The sequence below is a fragment of the Blennius ocellaris genome (assembly GCF_963422515.1).
Source record: "Blennius ocellaris genome assembly, chromosome: 21".
Taxonomy (NCBI): Eukaryota; Metazoa; Chordata; class Actinopteri; order Blenniiformes; family Blenniidae; genus Blennius; species Blennius ocellaris.
Window position 1 is genome coordinate 21,695,015 of NC_137670.1, and position 24,595 is coordinate 21,719,609.

At 51.4% G+C, this 24,595-nt stretch overlaps 1 protein-coding gene across 1 annotated transcript in view; it reads left to right on the forward strand.

The window, feature by feature from the left end:
* The window catches only part of LOC308145917 (muscarinic acetylcholine receptor M1-like), a gene marked incomplete at both ends in the record, with an annotated part of 112,629 nt that extends 89,624 nt beyond the window's left edge, over window positions 1-23,005 (forward strand). The window contains one exon of the mRNA XM_080517508.1: window positions 22,509-23,005. Within this exon, the coding sequence (XP_080373634.1) occupies window positions 22,509-23,005 (497 nt within the window). The remainder of the gene's footprint in view (window positions 1-22,508) is intronic.
* Window positions 23,006-24,595: the final 1,590 nt, after the last annotated feature.

Genomic DNA, 24,595 nt, shown 5'->3' on the forward strand with positions numbered 1-24,595 from the left:
GTGAAACAGACTGGAGTTACCCCTCTTCCTCTGGTTGGAGTTACCTCCTGTTGTGAAACAGGCTGGAGTTACCCCTCTTCCTCTGGTTGTTACATCCTGTTGTGAAACAGGCTGGAGTTACCCCTCTTCCTCTGGTTGGAGTTACCTCCTGTTGTGAAACAGGCTGGAGTTACCCCTCTTCCTCTGGTTGGAGTTACCTCCTGTTGTGAAACAGGTTGGAGTTACCCCTCTTCCTCTGGTTGTTTCCTCCTGTTGTGAAACAGGTTGGAGTTACCTCTCTTCCTCTGGTTGTTTCCTCCTGTCGTGAAACAGGTTGGAGTTACCTCTCTTCCTCTGGTTGTTACCTCCTGTTGTGAAACAGGTTGGAGTTACCCCTCTTCCTCTGGTTGTTACCTCCTGTTGTGAAACAGACTGGAGTTACCTCTCTTCCTCTGGTTGTTACCTCCTGTTGTGAAACAGGCTGGAGTTACCCCTCTTCCTCTGGTTGGAGTTACCTCCTGTTGTGAAACAGGCTGGAGTTACCTCTCTTCCTCTGGTTGTTACCTCCTGTTGTGAAACAGGCTGGAGTTACCCCTCTTCCTCTGGTTGTTACCTCCTGTTGTGAAACAGGCTGGAGTTACCCCTCTTCCTCTGGTCTTTACCTCCTGTTGTGAAACAGACTGGAGTTACCCCTCTTCCTCTGGTTGGAGTTACCTCCTGTTGTGAAACAGGTTGGAGTTACCCCTCTTCCTCTGGTTGTTACCTCCTGTTGTGAAACAGGTTGGAGTTACCCCTCTTCCTCTGGTTGTTACCTCCTGTTGTGAAACAGGGTGGAGTTACCCCTCTTCCTCTGGTTGGAGTTACCTCCTGTTGTGAAACAGACTGGAGTTACTCCTCTTCCTCTGGTTGTTACCTCCTGTTGTGAAACAGGCTGGAGTTACCCCTCTTCCTCTGGTTGTTACCTCCTGTTGTGAAACAGGCTGGAGCTACCCCTCTTCCTCTGGTTGTTACCTCCTGTTGTGAAACAGGCTGGAGTTACCCCTCTTCCTCTGGTTGTTACCTCCTGTTGTGAAACAGGCTGGAGTTACCCCTCTTCCTCTGGTTGGAGTTACCTCCTGTTGTGAAACAGGCTGGAGTTACCCCTCTTCCTCTGGTTGGAGTTACCTCCTGTTGTGAAACAGGTTGGAGTTACCCCTCTTCCTCTGGTTGTTTCCTCCTGTTGTGAAACAGGTTGGAGTTACCTCTCTTCCTCTGGTTGTTTCCTCCTGTTGTGAAACAGACTGGAGTTACCCCTCTTCCTCTGGTTGTTACCTCCTGTCGTGAAACAGGTTGGAGTTACCCCTCTTCCTCTGGTTGTTACCTCCTGTTGTGAAACAGGTTGGAGTTACCTCTCTTCCTCTGGTTGTTTCCTCCTGTTGTGAAACAGGCTGGAATTACCCCTCTTCCTCTGGTTGTTACCTCCTGTTGTGAAACAGGTTGGAGTTACCCCTCTTCCTCTGGTTGGAGTTACCTCCTGTTGTGAAACAGGCTGGAGTTACCCCTCTTCCTCTGGTTGTTACCTCCTGTTGTGAAACAGACTGGAGTTACCCCTCTTCCTCTGGTTGTTACCTCCTGTTGTGAAACAGGTTGGAGTTACCCCTCTTCCTCTGGTTGGAGTTACCTCCTGTTGTGAAACAGACTGGAGTTACCCCTCTTCCTCTGGTTGTTTCCTCCTGTTGTGAAACAGACTGGAGTTACCCCTCTTCCTCTGGTTGTTACCTCCTGTTGTGAAACAGGTTGGAGTTACCCCTCTTCCTCTGGTTGTTACCTCCTGTTGTGAAACAGACTGGAGTTACCTCTCTTCCTCTGGTTGTTACCTCCTGTTGTGAAACAGGCTGGAGTTACCCCTCTTCCTCTGGTTGTTACCTCCTGTTGTGAAACAGACTGGAGTTACCTCTCTTCCTCTGGTTGTTACCTCCTGTTGTGAAACAGGCTGGAGTTACCCCTCTTCCTCTGGTTGGAGTTACCTCCTGTTGTGAAACAGACTGGAGTTACCCCTCTTCCTCTGGTTGGAGTTACCTCCTGTTGTGAAACAGGCTGGAGTTACCTCTCTTCCTCTGGTTGTTACCTCCTGTTGTGAAACAGGCTGGAGTTACCCCTCTTCCTCTGGTTGGAGTTACCTCCTGTTGTGAAACAGGTTGGAGTTACCCCTCTTCCTCTGGTTGTTACCTCCTGTTGTGAAACAGGCTGGAGTTACCCCTCTTCCTCTGGTTGGAGTTACCTCCTGTTGTGAAACAGGTTGGAGTTACCCCTCTTCCTCTGGTTGGAGTTACCTCCTGTTGTGAAACAGGCTGGAGTTACCTCTCTTCCTCTGGTTGTTACCTCCTGTTGTGAAACAGGCTGGAGTTACCCCTCTTCCTCTGGTTGTTACCTCCTGTTGTGAAACAGACTGGAGTTACCCCTCTTCCTCTGGTTGTTACCTCCTGTTGTGAAACAGACTGGAGTTACCTCTCTTCCTCTGGTTGTTACCTCCTGTTGTGAAACAGGCTGGAGTTACCCCTCTTCCTCTGGTTGGAGTTACCTCCTGTTGTGAAACAGACTGGAGTTACCCCTCTTCCTCTGGTTGGAGTTACCTCCTGTTGTGAAACAGGCTGGAGTTACCTCTCTTCCTCTGGTTGTTACCTCCTGTTGTGAAACAGGCTGGAGTTACCCCTCTTCCTCTGGTTGGAGTTACCTCCTGTTGTGAAACAGACTGGAGTTACCCCTCTTCCTCTGGTTGGAGTTACCTCCTGTTGTGAAACAGACTGGAGTTACCCCTCTTCCTCTGGTTGGAGTTACCTCCTGTTGTGAAACAGACTGGAGTTACCCCTCTTCCTCTGGTTGGAGTTACCTCCTGTTGTGAAACAGGTTGGAGTTACCCCTCTTCCTCTGGTTGTTACCTCCTGTTGTGAAACAGGTTGGAGTTACCTCTCTTCCTCTGGTTGTTTCCTCCTGTTGTGAAACAGGTTGGAGTTACCCCTCTTCCTCTGGTTGGAGTTACCTCCTGTTGTGAAACAGGTTGGAGTTACCCCTCTTCCTCTGGTTGTTACCTCCTGTTGTGAAACAGGTTGGAGTTACCTCTCTTCCTCTGGTTGTTTCCTCCTGTTGTGAAACAGACTGGAGTTACCCCTCTTCCTCTGGTTGTTACCTCCTGTTGTGAAACAGACTGGAGTTACCCCTCTTCCTCTGGTTGTTACCTCCTGTTGTGAAACAGGGTGGAGTTACCCCTCTTCCTCTGGTTGTTACCTCCTGTTGTGAAACAGGCTGGAGTTACCCCTCTTCCTCTGGTTGTTACCTCCTGTTGTGAAACAGACTGGAGTTACCCCTCTTCCTCTGGTTGGAGTTACCTCCTGTTGTGAAACAGACTGGAGTTACCCCTCTTCCTCTGGTTGTTACCTCCTGTTGTGAAACAGGTTGGAGTTACCCCTCTTCCTCTGGTTGTTACCTCCTGTTGTGAAACAGGCTGGAGTTACCCCTCTTCCTCTGGTTGGAGTTACCTCCTGTTGTGAAACAGACTGGAGTTACCCCTCTTCCTCTGGTTGGAGTTACCTCCTGTTGTGAAACAGACTGGAGTTACCCCTCTTCCTCTGGTTGGAGTTACCTCCTGTTGTGAAACAGGTTGGAGTTACCCCTCTTCCTCTGGTTGGAGTTACCTCCTGTTGTGAAACAGGCTGGAGTTACCCCTCTTCCTCTGGTTGTTACCTCCTGTTGTGAAACAGACTGGAGTTACCCCTCTTCCTCTGGTTGTTACCTCCTGTTGTGAAACAGGTTGGAGTTACCCCTCTTCCTCTGGTTGGAGTTACCTCCTGTTGTGAAACAGGCTGGAGTTACCCCTCTTCCTCTGGTTGTTACCTCCCGTTGTGAAACAGACTGGAGTTACCCCTCTTCCTCTGGTTGGAGTTACCTCCTGTTGTGAAACAGACTGGAGTTACCCCTCTTCCTCTGGTTGGAGTTACCTCCTGTTGTGAAACAGGTTGGAGTTACCCCTCTTCCTCTGGTTGGAGTTACCTCCTGTTGTGAAACAGGCTGGAGTTACCCCTCTTCCTCTGGTTGGAGTTACCTCCTGTTGTGAAACAGGCTGGAGTTACCCCTCTTCCTCTGGTTGTTACCTCCTGTTGTGAAACAGGTTGGAGTTACCCCTCTTCCTCTGGTTGGAGTTACCTCCTGTTGTGAAACAGGTTGGAGTTACCCCTCTTCCTCTGGTTGGAGTTACCTCCTGTTGTGAAACAGGCTGGAGTTACCCCTCTTCCTCTGGTTGTTACCTCCTGTTGTGAAACAGACTGGAGTTACCCCTCTTCCTCTGGTTGTTACCTCCTGTTGTGAAACAGGTTGGAGTTACCCCTCTTCCTCTGGTTGGAGTTACCTCCTGTTGTGAAACAGGCTGGAGTTACCCCTCTTCCTCTGGTTGTTACCTCCTGTTGTGAAACAGACTGGAGTTACCCCTCTTCCTCTGGTTGTTTCCTCCTGTTGTGAAACAGGTTGGAGTTACCCCTCTTCCTCTGGTTGGAGTTACCTCCTGTTGTGAAACAGGTTGGAGTTACCCCTCTTCCTCTGGTTGTTACCTCCTGTTGTGAAACAGGTTGGAGTTACCCCTCTTCATCTGGTTGTTACCTCCTGTTGTGAAACAGGTTGGAGTTACCTCTCTTCCTCTGGTTGGAGTTACCTCCTGTTGTGAAACAGACTGAAGTTACCCCTCTTCCTCTGGTTGTTACCTCCTGTTGTGAAACAGGTTGGAGTTACCCCTCTTCCTCTGGTTGGAGTTACCTCCTGTTGTGAAACAGACTGGAGTTACCCCTCTTCCTCTGGTTGTTTCCTCCTGTTGTGAAACAGACTGGAGTTACCCCTCTTCCTCTGGTTGTTTCCTCCTGTTGTGAAACAGACTGGAGTTACCCCTCTTCCTCTGGTTGGAGTTACCTCCTGTTGTGAAACAGGTTGGAGTTACCCCTCTTCCTCTGGTTGTTACCTCCTGTTGTGAAACAGACTGGAGTTACCCCTCTTCCTCTGGTTGGAGTTACCTCCTGTTGTGAAACAGGCTGGAGTTACCTCTCTTCCTCTGGTTGTTACCTCCTGTCGTGAAACAGGTTGGAGTTACCCCTCTTCCTCTGGTTGGAGTTACCTCCTGTTGTGAAACAGGTTGGAGTTACCCCTCTTCCTCTGGTTGTTACCTCCTGTTGTGAAACAGACTGGAGTTACCCCTCTTCCTCTGGTTGGAGTTACCTCCTGTTGTGAAACAGACTGGAGTTACCCCTCTTCCTCTGGTTGTTACCTCCTGTTGTGAAACAGGTTGGAGTTACCTCTCTTCCTCTGGTTGTTACCTCCTGTTGTGAAACAGGTTGGAGTTACCTCTCTTCCTCTGGTTGTTACCTCCTGTCGTGAAACAGGTTGGAGTTACCTCTCTTCCTCTGGTTGTTACCTCCTGTTGTGAAACAGGTTGGAGTTACCTCTCTTCCTCTGGTTGTTACCTCCTGTTGTGAAACAGACTGGAGTTACCCCTCTTCCTCTGGTTGGAGTTACCTCCTGTTGTGAAACAGGCTGGAGTTACCCCTCTTCCTCTGGTTGTTACCTCCTGTTGTGAAACAGGCTGGAGTTACCCCTCTTCCTCTGGTTGGAGTTACCTCCTGTTGTGAAACAGGCTGGAGTTACCCCTCTTCCTCTGGTTGGAGTTACCTCCTGTTGTGAAACAGGTTGGAGTTACCCCTCTTCCTCTGGTTGTTTCCTCCTGTTGTGAAAAAGGTTGGAGTTACCTCTCTTCCTCTGGTTGTTTCCTCCTGTTGTGAAACAGACTGGAGTTACCCCTCTTCCTCTGGTTGTTACCTCCTGTTGTGAAACAGGTTGGAGTTACCCCTCTTCCTCTGGTTGGAGTTACCTCCTGTTGTGAAACAGGCTGGAGTTACCCCTCTTCCTCTGGTTGTTACCTCCTGTTGTGAAACAGACTGGAGTTACCCCTCTTCCTCTGGTTGTTACCTCCTGTTGTGAAACAGGTTGGAGTTACCCCTCTTCCTCTGGTTGGAGTTACCTCCTGTTGTGAAACAGACTGGAGTTACCCCTCTTCCTCTGGTTGTTTCCTCCTGTTGTGAAACAGACTGGAGTTACCCCTCTTCCTCTGGTTGTTACCTCCTGTTGTGAAACAGGTTGGAGTTACCCCTCTTCCTCTGGTTGTTACCTCCTGTTGTGAAACAGACTGGAGTTACCTCTCTTCCTCTGGTTGTTACCTCCTGTTGTGAAACAGGTTGGAGTTACCCCTCTTCCTCTGGTTGTTACCTCCTGTTGTGAAACAGGCTGGAGTTACCCCTCTTCCTCTGGTTGGAGTTACCTCCTGTTGTGAAACAGGCTGGAGTTACCCCTCTTCCTCTGGTTGTTACCTCCTGTTGTGAAACAGACTGGAGTTACCCCTCTTCCTCTGGTTGGAGTTACCTCCTGTTGTGAAACAGACTGGAGTTACCCCTCTTCCTCTGGTTGGAGTTACCTCCTGTTGTGAAACAGGCTGGAGTTACCTCTCTTCCTCTGGTTGTTACCTCCTGTTGTGAAACAGGCTGGAGTTACCCCTCTTCCTCTGGTTGGAGTTACCTCCTGTTGTGAAACAGACTGGAGTTACCCCTCTTCCTCTGGTTGTTACCTCCTGTTGTGAAACAGGTTGGAGTTACCCCTCTTCCTCTGGTTGTTACCTCCTGTTGTGAAACAGGGTGGAGTTACCCCTCTTCCTCTGGTTGGAGTTACCTCCTGTTGTGAAACAGACTGGAGTTACTCCTCTTCCTCTGGTTGTTACCTCCTGTTGTGAAACAGGCTGGAGTTACCCCTCTTCCTCTGGTTGTTACCTCCTGTTGTGAAACAGGCTGGAGCTACCCCTCTTCCTCTGGTTGTTACCTCCTGTTGTGAAACAGGCTGGAGTTACCCCTCTTCCTCTGGTTGTTACCTCCTGTTGTGAAACAGGTTGGAGTTACCCCTCTTCCTCTGGTTGGTACCTCCTGTTGTGAAACAGGTTGGAGTTACCCCTCTTCCTCTGGTTGTTACCTCCTGTTGTGAAACAGGCTGGAGTTACCCCTCTTCCTCTGGTTGGAGTTACCTCCTGTTGTGAAACAGGTTGGAGTTACCCCTCTTCCTCTGGTTGTTTCCTCCTGTTGTGAAACAGGTTGGAGTTACCTCTTTTCCTCTGGTTGTTTCCTCCTGTTGTGAAACAGACTGGAGTTACCCCTCTTCCTCTGGTTGTTACCTCCTGTCGTGAAACATGTTGGAGTTACCCCTCTTCCTCTGGTTGTTACCTCCTGTTGTGAAACAGGTTGGAGTTACCCCTCTTCCTCTGGTTGGAGTTACCTCCTGTTGTGAAACAGGCTGGAGTTACCCCTCTTCCTCTGGTTGTTACCTCCTGTTGTGAAACAGACTGGAGTTACCTCTCTTCCTCTGGTTGTTACCTCCTGTTGTGAAACAGGCTGGAGTTACCCCTCTTCCTCTGGTTGTTACCTCCTGTTGTGAAACAGACTGGAGTTACCCCTCTTCCTCTGGTTGTTACCTCCTGTTGTGAAACAGACTGGAGTTACCTCTCTTCCTCTGGTTGTTACCTCCTGTTGTGAAACAGGCTGGAGTTACCCCTCTTCCTCTGGTTGGAGTTACCTCCTGTTGTGAAACAGACTGGAGTTACCCCTCTTCCTCTGGTTGGAGTTACCTCCTGTTGTGAAACAGGCTGGAGTTACCTCTCTTCCTCTGGTTGGTACCTCCTGTTGTGAAACAGGCTGGAGTTACCCCTCTTCCTCTGGTTGGAGTTACCTCCTGTTGTGAAACAGACTGGAGTTACCCCTCTTCCTCTGGTTGGAGTTACCTCCTGTTGTGAAACAGGTTGGAGTTACCCCTCTTCCTCTGGTTGTTACCTCCTGTTGTGAAACAGGGTGGAGTTACCCCTCTTCCTCTGGTTGGAGTTACCTCCTGTTGTGAAACAGACTGGAGTTACTCCTCTTCCTCTGGTTGTTACCTCCTGTTGTGAAACAGGCTGGAGTTACCCCTCTTCCTCTGGTTGTTACCTCCTGTTGTGAAACAGGCTGGAGTTACCCCTCTTCCTCTGGTTGGAGTTACCTCCTGTTGTGAAACAGACTGGAGTTACCCCTCTTCCTCTGGTTGGAGTTACCTCCTGTTGTGAAACAGGGTGGAGTTACCCCTCTTCCTCTGGTTGGAGTTACCTCCTGTTGTGAAACAGGCTGGAGTTACCCCTCTTCCTCTGGTTGTTACCTCCTGTTGTGAAACAGGTTGGAGTTACCCCTCTTCCTCTGGTTGTTACCTCCTGTTTTGAAACAGACTGGAGTTACTCCTCTTCCTCTGGTTGTTACCTCCTGTTGTGAAACAGGCTGGAGTTACCCCTCTTCCTCTGGTTGTTACCTCCTGTTGTGAAACAGGCTGGAGCTACCCCTCTTCCTCTGGTTGCTACCTCCTGTTGTGAAACAGGCTGGAGTTACCCCTCTTCCTCTGGTTGTTACCTCCTGTTGTGAAACAGGTTGGAGTTACCCCTCTTCCTCTGGTTGTTACCTCCTGTTGTGAAACAGACTGGAGTTACTCCTCTTCCTCTGGTTGTTACCTCCTGTTGTGAAACAGGCTGGAGTTACCCCTCTTCCTCTGGTTGTTACCTCCTGTTGTGAAACAGGTTGGAGTTACCCCTCTTCCTCTGGTTGTTACCTCCTGTTGTGAAACAGACTGGAGTTACCCCTCTTCCTCTGGTTGTTACCTCCTGTTGTGAAACAGGCTGGAGTTACCCCTCTTCCTCTGGTTGTTACCTCCTGTTGTGAAACAGGCTGGAGTTACCCCTCTTCCTCTGGTTGTTACCTCCTGTTGTGAAACAGGTTGGAGTTACCCCTCTTCCTCTGGTTGTTACCTCCTGTTGTGAAACAGACTGGAGTTACCCCTCTTCCTCTGGTTGTTACCTCCTGTTGTGAAACAGACTGGAGTTACCCCTCTTCCTCTGGTTGTTACCTCCTGTTGTGAAACAGGTTGGAGTTACCCCTCTTCCTCTGGTTGGAGTTACCTCCTGTTGTGAAACAGGTTGGAGTTACCTCTCTTCCTCTGGTTGTTACCTCCTGTTGTGAAACAGACTGGAGTTACCCCTCTTCCTCTGGTTGTTACCTCCTGTTGTGAAACAGACTGGAGTTACCCCTCTTCCTCTGGTTGGAGTTACCTCCTGTTGTGAAACAGGCTGGAGTTACCCCTCTTCCTCTGGTTGGAGTTACCTCCTGTTGTGAAACAGGTTGGAGTTACCCCTCTTCCTCTGGTTGTTTCCTCCTGTTGTGAAACAGACTGGAGTTACCCCTCTTCCTCTGGTTGTTACCTCCTGTTGTGAAACAGACTGGAGTTACCCCTCTTCCTCTGGTTGTTACCTCCTGTTGTGAAACAGACTGGAGTTACCCCTCTTCCTCTGGTTGTTTCCTCCTGTTGTGAAACAGGTTGGAGTTACCCCTCTTCCTCTGGTTGTTACCTCCTGTTGTGAAACAGGTTGGAGTTACCCCTCTTCCTCTGGTTGGAGTTACCTCCTGTTGTGAAACAGGTTGGAGTTACCCCTCTTCCTCTGGTTGTTACCTCCTGTTGTGAAACAGACTGGAGTTACCCCTCTTCCTCTGGTTGGAGTTACCTCCTGTTGTGAAACAGACTGGAGTTACCCCTCTTCCTCTGGTTGTTACCTCCTGTTGTGAAACAGACTGGAGTTACCCCTCTTCCTCTGGTTGTTTCCTCCTGTTGTGAAACAGGTTGGAGTTACCCCTCTTCCTCTGGTTGTTACCTCCTGTTGTGAAACAGGTTGGAGTTACCCCTCTTCCTCTGGTTGGAGTTACCTCCTGTTGTGAAACAGGTTGGAGTTACCCCTCTTCCTCTGGTTGTTACCTCCTGTTGTGAAACAGACTGGAGTTACCCCTCTTCCTCTGGTTGTTACCTCCTGTTGTGAAACAGACTGGAGTTACCCCTCTTCCTCTGGTTGTTACCTCCTGTTGTGAAACAGGTTGGAGTTACCTCTCTTCCTCTGGTTGTTTCCTCCTGTTGTGAAACAGGTTGGAGTTACCCCTCTTCCTCTGGTTGTTACCTCCTGTTGTGAAACAGACTGGAGTTACCTCTCTTCCTCTGGTTGTTACCTCCTGTTGTGAAACAGGTTGGAGTTACCCCTCTTCCTCTGGTTGTTACCTCCTGTTGTGAAACAGGTTGGAGTTACCTCTCTTCCTCTGGTTGTTACCTCCTGTTGTGAAACAGGTTGGAGTTACCCCTCTTCCTCTGGTTGTTACCTCCTGTTGTGAAACAGGTTGGAGTTACCTCTCTTCCTCTGGTTGTTACCTCCTGTTGTGAAACAGGTTGGAGTTACCTCTCTTCCTCTGGTTGTTTCCTCCTGTTGTGAAACAGGCTGGAGTTACCCCTCTTCCTCTGGTTGTTACCTCCTGTTGTGAAACAGGCTGGAGTTACCCCTCTTCCTCTGGTTGGAGTTACCTCCTGTTGTGAAACAGGCTGGAGTTACCCCTCTTCCTCTGGTTGGAGTTACCTCCTGTTGTGAAACAGGTTGGAGTTACCCCTCTTCCTCTGGTTGGAGTTACCTCCTGTTGTGAAACAGGCTGGAGTTACCCCTCTTCCTCTGGTTGGAGTTACCTCCTGTTGTGAAACAGGCTGGAGTTACCCCTCTTCCTCTGGTTGTTTCCTCCTGTTGTGAAACAGGTTGGAGTTACCTCTCTTCCTCTGGTTGTTTCCTCCTGTTGTGAAACAGACTGGAGTTACCCCTCTTCCTCTGGTTGTTTCCTCCTGTTGTGAAACAGACTGGAGTTACCCCTCTTCCTCTGGTTGTTACCTCCTGTCGTGAAACAGGTTGGAGTTACCCCTCTTCCTCTGGTTGTTTCCTCCTGTTGTGAAACAGGTTGGAGTTACCCCTCTTCCTCTGGTTGTTACCTCCTGTTGTGAAACAGACTGGAGTTACCTCTCTTCCTCTGGTTGTTACCTCCTGTTGTGAAACAGGTTGGAGTTACCCCTCTTCCTCTGGTTGTTACCTCCTGTTGTGAAACAGGTTGGAGTTACCTCTCTTCCTCTGGTTGTTACCTCCTGTTGTGAAACAGGGTGGAGTTACCCCTCTTCCTCTGGTTGTTACCTCCTGTTGTGAAACAGGCTGGAGTTACCCCTCTTCCTCTGGTTGGAGTTACCTCCTGTTGTGAAACAGGCTGGAGTTACCCCTCTTCCTCTGGTTGGAGTTACCTCCTGTTGTGAAACAGGCTGGAGTTACCCCTCTTCCTCTGGTTGTTTCCTCCTGTTGTGAAACAGGCTGGAGTTACCCCTCTTCCTCTGGTTGTTTCCTCCTGTTGTGAAACAAGTTGGAGTTACCTCTCTTCCTCTGGTTGTTTCCTCCTGTTGTGAAACAGACTGGAGTTACCCCTCTTCCTCTGGTTGTTTCCTCCTGTTGTGAAACAGACTGGAGTTACCCCTCTTCCTCTGGTTGTTACCTCCTGTCGTGAAACAGGTTGGAGTTACCCCTCTTCCTCTGGTTGTTACCTCCTGTTGTGAAACAGGTTGGAGTTACCTCTCTTCCTCTGGTTGTTTCCTCCTGTTGTGAAACAGGTTGGAGTTACCCCTCTTCCTCTGGTTGGAATTACCTCCTGTTGTGAAACAGACTGGAGTTACGCCTCTTCCTCTGGTTGGAGTTACCTCCTGTTGTGAAACAGGCTGGAGTTACCCCTCTTCCTCTGGTTGTTACCTCCTGTTGTGAAACAGACTGGAGTTACCCCTCTTCCTCTGGTTGTTACCTCCTGTTGTGAAACAGGTTCGAGTTACCCCTCTTCCTCTGGTTGGAGTTACCTCCTGTTGTGAAACAGACTGGAGTTACCCCTCTTCCTCTGGTTGTTACCTCCTGTCGTGAAACAGGTTGGAGTTACCCCTCTTCCTCTGGTTGGAGTTACCTCCTGTTGTGAAACAGACTGGAGTTACCCCTCTTCCTCTGGTTGTTTCCTCCTGTTGTGAAACAGACTGGAGTTACCCCTCTTCCTCTGGTTGTTACCTCCTGTTGTGAAACAGACTGGAGTTACCCCTCTTCCTCTGGTTGTTACCTCCTGTTGTGAAACAGGTTGGAGTTACCCCTCTTCCTCTGGTTCTTACCTCCTGTTGTGAAACAGACTGGAGTTACCCCTCTTCCTCTGGTTGTTACCTCCTGTTGTGAAACAGACTGGAGTTACCCCTCTTCCTCTGGTTGTTTCCTCCTGTTGTGAAACAGGTTGGAGTTACCCCTCTTCCTCTGGTTGTTACCTCCTGTTGTGAAACAGGTTGGAGTTACCCCTCTTCCTCTGGTTGGAGTTACCTCCTGTTGTGAAACAGGTTGGAGTTACCCCTCTTCCTCTGGTTGTTACCTCCTGTTGTGAAACAGACTGGAGTTACCCCTCTTCCTCTGGTTGGAGTTACCTCCTGTTGTGAAACAGACTGGAGTTACCCCTCTTCCTCTGGTTGTTACCTCCTGTTGTGAAACAGACTGGAGTTACCCCTCTTCCTCTGGTTGTTTCCTCCTGTTGTGAAACAGGTTGGAGTTACCCCTCTTCCTCTGGTTGTTACCTCCTGTTGTGAAACAGGTTGGAGTTACCCCTCTTCCTCTGGTTGGAGTTACCTCCTGTTGTGAAACAGGTTGGAGTTACCCCTCTTCCTCTGGTTGTTACCTCCTGTTGTGAAACAGACTGGAGTTACCCCTCTTCCTCTGGTTGTTACCTCCTGTTGTGAAACAGGTTGGAGTTACCCCTCTTCCTCTGGTTGTTACCTCCTGTTGTGAAACAGACTGGAGTTACCTCTCTTCCTCTGGTTGTTACCTCCTGTTGTGAAACAGGTTGGAGTTACCCCTCTTCCTCTGGTTGTTACCTCCTGTTGTGAAACAGGTTGGAGTTACCTCTCTTCCTCTGGTTGTTACCTCCTGTTGTGAAACAGGTTGGAGTTACCTCTCTTCCTCTGGTTGTTTCCTCCTGTTGTGAAACAGGCTGGAGTTACCCCTCTTCCTCTGGTTGTTACCTCCTGTTGTGAAACAGGCTGGAGTTACCCCTCTTCCTCTGGTTGGAGTTACCTCCTGTTGTGAAACAGGCTGGAGTTACCCCTCTTCCTCTGGTTGGAGTTACCTCCTGTTGTGAAACAGGTTGGAGTTACCCCTCTTCCTCTGGTTGGAGTTACCTCCTGTTGTGAAACAGGCTGGAGTTACCCCTCTTCCTCTGGTTGGAGTTACCTCCTGTTGTGAAACAGGCTGGAGTTACCCCTCTTCCTCTGGTTGTTTCCTCGTGTTGTGAAACAGGTTGGAGTTACCTCTCTTCCTCTGGTTGTTTCCTCCTGTTGTGAAACAGACTGGAGTTACCCCTCTTCCTCTGGTTGTTTCCTCCTGTTGTGAAACAGACTGGAGTTACCCCTCTTCCTCTGGTTGTTACCTCCTGTCGTGAAACAGGTTGGAGTTACCCCTCTTCCTCTGGTTGTTTCCTCCTGTTGTGAAACAGGTTGGAGTTACCCCTCTTCCTCTGGTTGTTACCTCCTGTTGTGAAACAGACTGGAGTTACCTCTCTTCCTCTGGTTGTTACCTCCTGTTGTGAAACAGGTTGGAGTTACCCCTCTTCCTCTGGTTGTTACCTCCTGTTGTGAAACAGGTTGGAGTTACCTCTCTTCCTCTGGTTGTTACCTCCTGTTGTGAAACAGGGTGGAGTTACCCCTCTTCCTCTGGTTGTTACCTCCTGTTGTGAAACAGGCTGGAGTTACCCCTCTTCCTCTGGTTGGAGTTACCTCCTGTTGTGAAACAGGCTGGAGTTACCCCTCTTCCTCTGGTTGGAGTTACCTCCTGTTGTGAAACAGGTTGGAGTTACCCCTCTTCCTCTGGTTGGAGTTACCTCCTGTTGTGAAACAGGCTGGAGTTACCCCTCTTCCTCTGGTTGGAGTTACCTCCTGTTGTGAAACAGGCTGGAGTTACCCCTCTTCCTCTGGTTGTTTCCTCCTGTTGTGAAACAGGTTGGAGTTACCTCTCTTCCTCTGGTTGTTTCCTCCTGTTGTGAAACAGACTGGAGTTACCCCTCTTCCTCTGGTTGTTTCCTCCTGTTGTGAAACAGACTGGAGTTACCCCTCTTCCTCTGGTTGTTACCTCCTGTCGTGAAACAGGTTGGAGTTACCCCTCTTCCTCTGGTTGTTACCTCCTGTTGTGAAACAGGTTGGAGTTACCTCTCTTCCTCTGGTTGTTTCCTCCTGTTGTGAAACAGGCTGGAGTTACCCCTCTTCCTCTGGTTGGAATTAACTCCTGTTGTGAAACAGACTGGAGTTACGCCTCTTCCTCTGGTTGGAGTTACCTCCTGTTGTGAAACAGGCTGGAGTTACCCCTCTTCCTCTGGTTGTTACCTCCTGTTGTGAAACAGGTTGGAGTTACCCCTCTTCCTCTGGTTGGAGTTACCTCCTGTTGTGAAACAGACTGGAGTTACCCCTCTTCCTCTGGTTGTTACCTCCTGTCGTGAAACAGGTTGGAGTTACCCCTCTTCCTCTGGTTGGAGTTACCTCCTGTTGTGAAACAGGTTGGAGTTACCCCTCTTCCTCTGGTTGTTACCTCCTGTTGTGAAACAGACTGGAGTTACCCCTCTTCCTCTGGTTAGAGTTACCTCCTGTTGTGAAACAGACTGGAGTTACCCCTCTTCCTCTGGTTGTTTCCTCCTGTCGTGAAACAGGTTGGAGTTACCCCTCTTCCTCTGGTTGTTACCTCCTGTTGTGAAACAGGTTGGAGTTACCCCTCTTCCTCTGGTTGGAGTTACCTCCTGTTGTGAAACAGGCTGGAGTTACCCCTCTTCCTCTGGTTGTTACCTCCTGTTGTGAAACAGGCTGGAGTTACCCCTCTTCCTCTGGTTGTTACCTCCTGTTGTGAAACAGGCTGGAGTTACCCCTCTTCCTCTGGTTGTTACCTCCTGTTGTGAAACAGGCTGGAGTTACCCCTCTTCCTCTGGTTGTTACCTCCTGTTGTGAAACAGGCTGGAGTTACCCCTCTTCCTCTGGTTGTTACCTCCTGTTGTGAAACAGGCTGGAGTTACCCCTCTTCCTCTGGTTGTTACCTCCTGTTGTGAAACAGACTGGAGTTACCCCTCTTCCTCTGGTTGTTACCTCCTGTTGTGAAACAGGCTGGAGTTACCCCTCTTCCTCTGGTTGTTACCTCCTGTTGTGAAACAGGTTGGAGTTACCCCTCTTCCTCTGGTTGGAGTTACCTCCTGTTGTGAAACAGGCTGGAGTTACCCCTCTTCCTCTGGTTGTTACCTCCTGTTGTGAAACAGACTAGAGTTACCCCTCTTCCTCTGGTTGTTACCTCCTGTTGTGAAATAGGTTCGAGTTACCCCTCTTCCTCTGGTTGGAGTTACCTCCTGTTGTGAAACAGACTGGAGTTACCCCTCTTCCTCTGGTTGTTTCCTCCTGTTGTGAAACAGACTGGAGTTACCCCTCTTCCTCTGGTTGTTACCTCCTGTTGTGAAACAGACTGGAGTTACCCCTCTTCCTCTGGTTGGAGTTACCTCCTGTTGTGAAACAGGTTGGAGTTACCCCTCTTCCTCTGGTTGGAGTTACCTCCTGTTGTGAAACAGACTGGAGTTACCCCTCTTCCTCTGGTTGTTACCTCCTGTTGTGAAACAGGTTGGAGTTACCCCTCTTCCTCTGGTTGGAGTTACCTCCTGTTGTGAAACAGGCTGGAGTTACCCCTCTTCCTCTGGTTGTTACCTCCTGTTGTGAAACAGACTGGAGTTACCCCTCTTCCTCTGGTTAGAGTTACCTCCTGTTGTGAAACAGACTGGAGTTACCCCTCTTCCTCTGGTTGTTTCCTCCTGTCGTGAAACAGGTTGGAGTTACCCCTCTTCCTCTGGTTGGAGTTACCTCCTGTTGTGAAACAGGTTGGAGTTACCCCTCTTCCTCTGGTTGTTACCTCCTGTTGTGAAACAGACTGGAGTTACCCCTCTTCCTCTGGTTAGAGTTACCTCCTGTTGTGAAACAGACTGGAGTTACCCCTCTTCCTCTGGTTGTTTCCTCCTGTCGTGAAACAGGTTGGAGTTACCCCTCTTCCTCTGGTTGGAGTTACCTCCTGTTGTGAAACAGGTTGGAGTTACCCCTCTTCCTCTGGTTGTTACCTCCTGTTGTGAAACAGGCTGGAGTTACCCCTCTTCCTCTGGTTGGAGTTACCTCCTGTTGTGAAACAGGCTGGAGTTACCCCTCTTCCTCTGGTTGGAGTTACCTCCTGTTGTGAAACAGGCTGGAGTTACCCCTCTTCCTCTGGTTGTTACCTCCTGTTGTGAAACAGGTTGGAGTTACCTCTCTTCCTCTGGTTGTTTCCTCCTGTTGTGAAACAGACTGGAGTTACCCCTCTTCCTCTGGTTGTTACCTCCTGTCGTGAAACAGGTTGGAGTTACCCCTCTTCCTCTGGTTGTTACCTCCTGTTGTGAAACAGGTTGGAGTTACCTCTCTTCCTCTGGTTGGAGTTACCTCCTGTTGTGAAACAGGCTGGAGTTACCCCTCTTCCTCTGGTTGGAGTTACCTCCTGTTGTGAAACAGACTGGAGTTACCCCTCTTCCTCTGGTTGGAGTTACCTCCTGTTGTGAAACAGGTTGGAGTTACCCCTCTTCCTCTGGTTGGAGTTACCTCCTGTTGTGAAACAGGCTGGAGTTACCCCTCTTCCTCTGGTTGTTACCTCCTGTTGTGAAACAGACTGGAGTTACCCCTCTTCCTCTGGTTGTTACCTCCTGTTGTGAAACAGGCTGGAGTTACCCCTCTTCCTCTGGTTGGAGTTACCTCCTGTTGTGAAACAGGTTGGAGTTACCCCTCTTCCTCTGGTTGGAGTTACCTCCTGTTGTGAAACAGACTGGAGTTACCCCTCTTCCTCTGGTTGTTTCCTCCTGTTGTGAAACAGACTGGAGTTACCCCTCTTCCTCTGGTTGTTACCTCCTGTTGTGAAACAGACTGGAGTTACCCCTCTTCCTCTGGTTGTTACCTCCTGTTGTGAAACAGACTGGAGTTACCCCTCTTCCTCTGGTTGTTACCTCCTGTTGTGAAACAGACTGGAGTTACCCCTCTTCCTCTGGTTGGAGTTACCTCCTGTTGTGAAACACTCTGGAGTTACCCCTCTTCCTCTGGTTGGAGTTACCTCCTGTTGTGAAACAGGCTGGAGTTACCCCTCTTCCTCTGGTTGTTACCTCCTGTTGTGAAACAGGTTGGAGTTACCCCTCTTCCTCTGGTTGGAGTTACCTCCTGTTGTGAAACAGACTGGAGTTACCCCTCTTCCTCTGGTTGGAGTTACCTCCTGTTGTGAAACAGGCTGGAGTTACCCCTCTTCCTCTGGTTGGAGTTACCTCCTGTTGTGAAACAGACTGGAGTTACCCCTCTTCCTCTGGTTGGAGTTACCTCCTGTTGTGAAACAGGCTGGAGTTACCCCTCTTCCTCTGGTTGTTACCTCCTGTTGTGAAACAGGCTGGAGTTACCCCTCTTCCTCTGGTTGTTACCTCCTGTTGTGAAACAGACTGGAGTTACCCCTCTTCCTCTGGTTGTTACCTCCTGTTGTGAAACAGGTTGGAGTTACCTCTCTTCCTCTGGTTGTTACCTCCTGTTGTGAAACAGACTGGAGTTACCTCTCTTCCTCTGGTTGTTACCTCCTGTTGTGAAACAGACTGGAGTTACCCCTCTTCCTCTGGTTGTTACCTCCTGTTGTGAAACAGACTGGAGTTACCCCTCTTCCTCTGGTTGTTACCTCCTGTCGTGAAACAGGCTGGAGTTACCCCTCTTCCTCTGGTTGTTACCTCCTGTTGTGAAACAGACTGGAGTTACCCCTCTTCCTCTGGTTGTTACCTCCTGTTGTGAAACAGACTGGAGTTACCCCTCTTCCTCTGGTTGTTACCTCCTGTTGTGAAACAGACTGGAGTTACCCCTCTTCCTCTGGTTGTTACCTCCTGTTGTGAAACAGGTTGGAGTTACCCCTCTTCCTCTGGTTGGAGTTACCTCCTGTTGTGAAACAGGTTGGAGTTACCCCTCTTCCTCTGGTTGGAGTTACCTCCTGTTGTGAAACAGGCTGGAGTTACCCCTCTTCCTCTGGTTGTTACCTCCTGTTGTGAAACAGGCTGGAGTTACCCCTCTTCCTCTGGTTGTTACCTCCTGTTGTGAAACAGGTTGGAGTTACCTCTCTTCCTCTGGTTGTTACCTCCTGTTGTGAAACAGGCTGGAGTTACCCCTCTTCCTCTGGTTGTTACCTCCTGTTGTGAAACAGGTTGGAGTTACCTCTCTTCCTCTGGTTGTTACCTCCTGTTGTGAAACAGGCTGGAGTTACCCCTCTTCCTCTGGTTGGAGTTACCTCCTGTTGTGAAACAGACTGGAGTTACCCCTCTTCCTCTGGTTGGAGTTACCTCCTGTTGTGAAACAGGTTGGAGTTACCCCTCTTCCTCTGGTTGTTACCTCCTGTTGTGAAACAGGTTGGAGTTACCCCTCTTCCTCTGGTTGTTACCTCCTGTTGTGAAACAGGCTGGAGTTACCCCTCTTCCTCTGGTTGTTACCTCCTGTTGTGAAACAGGGTGGAGTTACCCCTCTTCCTCTAGTTGTTACCTCCTGTTGTGAAACAGACTGGAGTTACCCCTCTTCCTCTGGTTGTTACCTCCTGTTGTGAAACAGGGTGGAGTTACCCCTCTTCCTCTGGTTGGAGTTACCTCCTGTTGTGAAACAGACTGGAGTTACTCCTCTTCCTCTGGTTGTTACCTCCTGTTGTGAAACAGGCTGGAGTTACCCCTCTTCCTCTGGTTGTTACCTCCTGTTGTGAAACAGGCTGGAGTTACCCCTCTTCCTCTGGTTGTTACCTCCTGTTGTGAAACAGGTTGGAGTTACCCCTCTTCCTCTGGTTGTTACCTCCTGTTGTGAAACAGACTGGAGTTACCCCTCTTCATCTGGTTGTTACCTCCTGTTGTGAAACAGGCTGGAGTTACCCCTCTTCCTCTGGTTGTTACCTCCTGTTGTGAAACAGGCTGGAGTTACCCCTCTTCCTCTGGTTGTTACCTCCTGTTGTGAAACAGGCTGGAGTTACCCCTCTTCCTCTGGTTGGAGTTACCTCCTGTTGTGAAACAGGCTGGAGTTACCCCTCTTCCTCTGGTTGTTACCTCCTGTTGTGAAACAGGCTGGAGTTACCCCTCTTCCTCTGGTTGTTACCTCCTGTTGTGAAACAGGCTGGAGTTACCCCTCTTCCTCTGGTTGTTACCTCCTGTTGTGAAACAGGCTGGAGTTACCCCTCTTCCTCTGGTTGTTACCTCCTGTTGTGAAACAGGGTGGAGTTACCCCTCTTCCTCTGGTTGGAGTTACCTCCTGTTGTGAAACAGACTGGAGTTACCCCTCTTCCTCTGGTTGTTACCTCCTGTTGTGAAGGGGGGGCTGTGGGGGAGCGTCAGTGAAGGGGGGGCTGTGGGAGAGCGTCATTGAAGGGGGGGCTGTGGGGGACTGTCAGGGAAGGGGGGGCTGTGGGGGAGCGTCAGTGAAGGGGGGGCTGTGGGGGAGTGTCAGGGAAGGGGGGCTGTGGGGGAGCGTCAGTGAAGGGGGGGCTGTGGGGGAGTGTCAGGGAAGGGGGGCTGTGGGGGAGTGTCAGTGAAGGGGGGGCTGTGGGGGAGTGTCAGTGAAGGGGGGGCTGTGGGGGAGTGTCAGTGAAGGGGGGCTGTGGGGGAGTGTCAGTGAAAGGGGGGGCTGTGGGGGAGCGTCAGTGAAGGGGGGCTGTGGGGGAGTGTCAGTGAAAGGGGGGGCTGTGGGGGAGTGTCAGTGAAGGGGGGGCTGTGGGAGAGTGTCAGTGAAAGGGGGGCTGTGGGGGAGCGTCAGTGAAGGGGGGCTGTGGGGGAGTGTCAGTGAAGGGGGGGCTGTGGGGGAGCGTCAGTGAAGGGGGGCTGTGGGGGAGCGTCAGTGAAGGGGGGGCTGTGGGGGAGTGTCAGTGAAGGGGGGCTGTGGGGGAGTGTCAGGGAAGGGGGGGCTGTGGGGGAGTGTCAGTGAAAGGGGGGCTGTGGGGGAGCGTCAGTGAAGGGGGGCTGTGGGGGAGTGTCAGTGAAGGGGGGGCTGTGGGGGAGCGTCAGTGAAGGGGGGCTGTGGGGGAGCGTCAGTGAAGGGGGGGCTGTGGGGGAGTGTCAGTGAAAGGGGGGCTGTGGGGGAGCGTCAGTGAAGGGGGGGCTGTGGGGGAGCGTCAGGGAAGGGGGGGCTGTGGGGGAGACTCAGTGAATGGGGGGCTGTGGGGGAGCGTCAGTGAAGGGGGGGCTGTGGGGGAGTGTCAGTGAAAGGGGGGCTGTGGGGGAGCGTCAGTGAAGGGGGGCTGTGGGGGAGTGTCAGTGAAGGGGGGCTGTGGGGGAGCGTCAGTGAAGGGGGGGCTGTGGGAGAGCGTCAGTGAAGGGGGGCTGTGGGTGAGTGTCAGTGAAGGGGGGCTGTGGGGGAGTGTCAGTGAAGGGGGGGCTGTGGGGGAGTGTCAGTGAAGGAGGGCTGTGGGAGAGCGTCAGTGAAAGGGGGGCTGTGGGGGAGCGTCAGTGAAGGGGGGGCTGTGGGGGAGTGTCAGTGAAGGGGGGGCTGTGGGGGAGCGTCAGTGAAGGGGGGGCTGTGGGAGAGCGTCAGGGAAGGGGGGGCTGTGGGGGAGCGTCAGTGAAGGGGGGGCTGTGGTGGAGTGTCAGTGAAAGGGGGGCTGTGGGGGAGCGTCAGTGAAGGGGGGGCTGTGGGGGAGACTCAGTGAAAGGGGGGCTGTGGGGGAGCGTCAGTGAAGGGGGGGCTGTTGGGGAGTGTCAGTGAAAGGGGGGCTGTGGGGGAGCGTCAGTGAAAGGGGGGCTGTGGGGGAGCGTCAGTGAAGGGGGGCTGTGGGGGAGTGTCAGTGAAGGGGGGCTGTGGGGGAGCGTCAGTGAAGGGGGGGCTGTGGGAGAGCGTCAGTGAAGGGGGGCTGTGGGTGAGTGTCAGTGAAGGGGGGCTGTGGGGGAGTGTCAGTGAAGGAGGGCTGTGGGAGAGCGTCAGTGAAAGGGGGGCTGTGGGGGAGCGTCAGTGAAGGGGGGGCTGTGGGGGAGTGTCAGTGAAGGGGGGGCTGTGGGGGAGCGTCAGTGAAGGGGGGGCTGTGGGAGAGCGTCAGGGAAGGGGGGGCTGTGGGGGAGCGTCAGTGAAGGGGGGGCTGTGGGGGAGTGTCAGTGAAAGGGGGGCTGTGGGGGAGCGTCAGTGAAGGGGGGGCTGTGGGGGAGACTCAGTGAAAGGGGGGCTGTGGGGGAGCGTCAGTGAAGGGGGGGCTGTTGGGGAGTGTCAGTGAAAGGGGGGCTGTGGGGGAGCGTCAGTGAAAGGGGGGCTGTGGGAGAGTGTCAGTGAAAGGGGGGCTGTGGGGGAGCGTCAGTGAAGGGGGGGCTGTGGGGGAGTGTCAGTGAAGGGGGGCTGTGGGGGAGCGTCAGTGAAGGGGGGGCTGTGGGAGAGCGTCAGTGAAGGGGGGCTGTGGGTGAGTGTCAGTGAAGGGGGGCTGTGGGGGAGTGTCAGTGAAGGGGGGGCTGTGGGGGAGTGTCAGTGAAGGAGGGCTGTGGGAGAGCGTCAGTGAAAGGGGGGCTGTGGGGGAGCGTCAGTGAAGGGGGGCTGTGGGGGAGTGTCAGTGAAGGGGGGGCTGTGGGGGAGCGTCAGTGAAGGGGGGGCTGTGGGAGAGCGTCATTGAAGGGGGGGCTGTGGGGGAGTGTCAGGGAAGGGGGGGCTGTGGGGGAGCGTCAGTGAAGGGGGGGCTGTGGGGGAGTGTCAGGGAAGGGGGGCTGTGGGGGAGCATCAGTGAAGGGGGGGCTGTGGGGGAGTGTCAGGGAAGGGGGGGCTGTGGGAGAGCGTCAGTGAAGGGGGGGCTGTGGGGGAGTGTCAGTGAAGGGGGGGCTGTGGGGGAGTGTCAGGGAAGGGGGGCTGTGGGGGAGTGTCAGGGAAGGGGGGGCTGTGGGGGAGCGTCAGTGAAGGGGGGCTGTGGGGGAGTGTCAGTGAAAGGGGGGGCTGTGGGGGAGCGTCAGTGAAGGGGGGCTGTGGGGGAGTGTCAGTGAAAGGGGGGGCTGTGGGGGAGTGTCAGTGAAGGGGGGGCTGAAGGAGAGTGTCAGTGAAGGGGGGCTGTGGGGGAGTGTCAGGGAAAGGGGGGGCTGTGGGGGAGCGTCAGTGAAGGGGGGCTGTGGGGGAGTGTCAGTGAAAGGGGGGGCTGTGGGGGAGCGTCAGTGAAGGGGGGCTGTGGGGGAGTGTCAGTGAAAGGGGGGGCTGTGGGGGAGTGTCAGTGAAGGGGGGCTGTGGGGGAGTGTCAGTGAAGGGGGGCTGTGGGAGAGCGTCAGGGAAGGACCTTGAAATATTTTTTGATTTCATGTTATGTTCCTTACTGTAGTAAGAAGAGAAAAACACCAAAAATGTTTTATGTCTTAATTGATATTTGTTTTACTTAATCAATTAAACCTCATTTGGTAGGATTAGTTTGTTTTTTTTCCCCATTTGTAAGATTCTGTTTTCGTTCACTTTTTTTCCAGTCACTTGCATTAATACAGAAACTTAACAGTGTAATCTGTCTCTGTTTAATCTGCCTCTACTTTTAGATGGTAAAAAATCTGAAAAGGCAAAGAAAAACAAGAAGAAACAGCCATCATCAACCACCAAAAGTGGAAAAGGGTCACCTGCTGATCAGTCCCCCTCTGGTATCAACATTAAGGATGCAGCGACGGCCAAACGCTTTGCCTCGAAGGCCAAGACAGAAATCAACAAGCGCAAGAATGAGAAAAAGGCCAATGAGAAGAAAGCCGCTCGGACGCTCAGCGCCATCCTGTTGGCCTTCGTCACCACGTGGCTGCCCTACAACATCATGGTGCTGGTCAACACCTTCTGCCAGGACTGCATCCCGCAAACTCTCTGGGCTTTGGGATACTGGCTGTGTTATGTGAACAGCACAGTCAATCCCATGTGCTACGCTCTGTGCAACAAGACCTTCCGGACCACTTTCCGAGATATTTTGATGTGTCAGTGGAACCAAAGAAAGAACAAGCCACAGTTCCAGCAGAGGCAAGTGGTGGCCTTACGGAAGAAAGAGCCCATGTAGTCAAGGAAGAAACACTGAGGTGTACCTTTCTACCCAAGCCTCTTCTGGCCCTCTGGGTTCCATGGGGCTAGTGTTGAGATCCAAGGGTGATCCAAGGCCAGTTTCTTCAACTGTTGGAGATATATCGTCTCAACAGCTGTGGGACGAATTTATAACATATGGCCCTTGGAGGGATTTACCTCAGCAAAGCTTCATTTAGCATGTTATGTGTTCACAGTTTCAACACCGAGTATGTCATTGACTATTTTCATTTTAAGAGTATAAATTGTCCCCAGAGAATGAAGTTCAATTTCTGTTGGGTTAAATTAAAATTTCTAGTAGAGTATTTTAAGAAAAGACAACTCAAAAACTATAGTTTCAATAATAGTAATAATTGAACAATTTCAAAACCAAAGCAAATCAGAAATCTTATCATCACAAAAACATTTTGAGGGTTTGAGTTGTGGGGAGTCTTTCATGTGTGGAGAGGTTTCATCAGCGTCAGAGCTGAAGATGCAGATGGGAAGAGTACAGCAGAGTACAGAAACACTGTCCTACACCATATAGAGGGGGTATGGAGGAGTACAGAGGAAGAAAGAGGAGTGAGGATGAGCATGATCAAATCGTCCAGCTTTTCACTGAATTCTTTAAATTCACATGTTGTCATTTGAGCAGGTGAAAAGAAATTGGGACAAAGTACTACACTAGTTCTTCATGTAAAAATGTGTTTTCTATTGTGTTGTTGGGCCCGGCATCCATGCGTCAACTTCATGCAGCAGTTTCTCCCCCAAGAGGGGAAACTGCAGGAACAATGGAAAGGTAATAAAACAGCATGGGGGGAGGACAGCGACCCTGAAGGGCCACAAACCCCACATTGGGAACCAATAGAAGCTACTAAGTGAATGCAGGGCTCACTTCCAACCACTCATTGGTCAAACCCGACCCAGACAGTGCACATGTCCCAAATTCAAACTTGGTCAAACTGCGTCCCAACCAACTGCCCCTTGCTTCTCACCCCAGACGTCTCTGCCTCACTGTGAAGACCATGAGAGCACAGAGTGGACCACAGAACCAAACCAAGGTTCAGCCCACTGGCGAACAGAACGCACTGTTTGGACTGTCCTTTTTCTCTTCCCCTTTTCTTTTAAATCCTGGAAACAAGATGCGAAGCTGCATCTTTTCCTCCCCCAACTACGACGCTCTCCACTGATCTGCAGACAAGATGCAAGGCTGCGCTTGTGCAAACCAACTTCTTCCCCATCCAGCTGTGCAGTTCCCCGTGGTTGCAAACCTGAAGCTCACTTGCAGTGGAGCAAGGCCCCACGGCCGCCCAGCCCCATGGACGGTGCTGTACCACACAGCTCAACGGAACCATAAGAGAGCTTTTGTCTGGACAGCGCTGCTTGATTAGCTTGAAGCTAACTTGCAATTGTGTTTGACATGCCGCTGAATAAGCATTCTTCAGTGTACGTGCGTGAAGGTTACGTTCACGTGCACCATCACAAGTTCAAGAGTTCCAGTTGAGCTTCTGGCCCACTGGATCTCTGAGTGGAGAACCGAGTCTCGGAACTGAGCCTCGCCAGAATTTTCCTCGTCTTCTCCTCCTCTCTC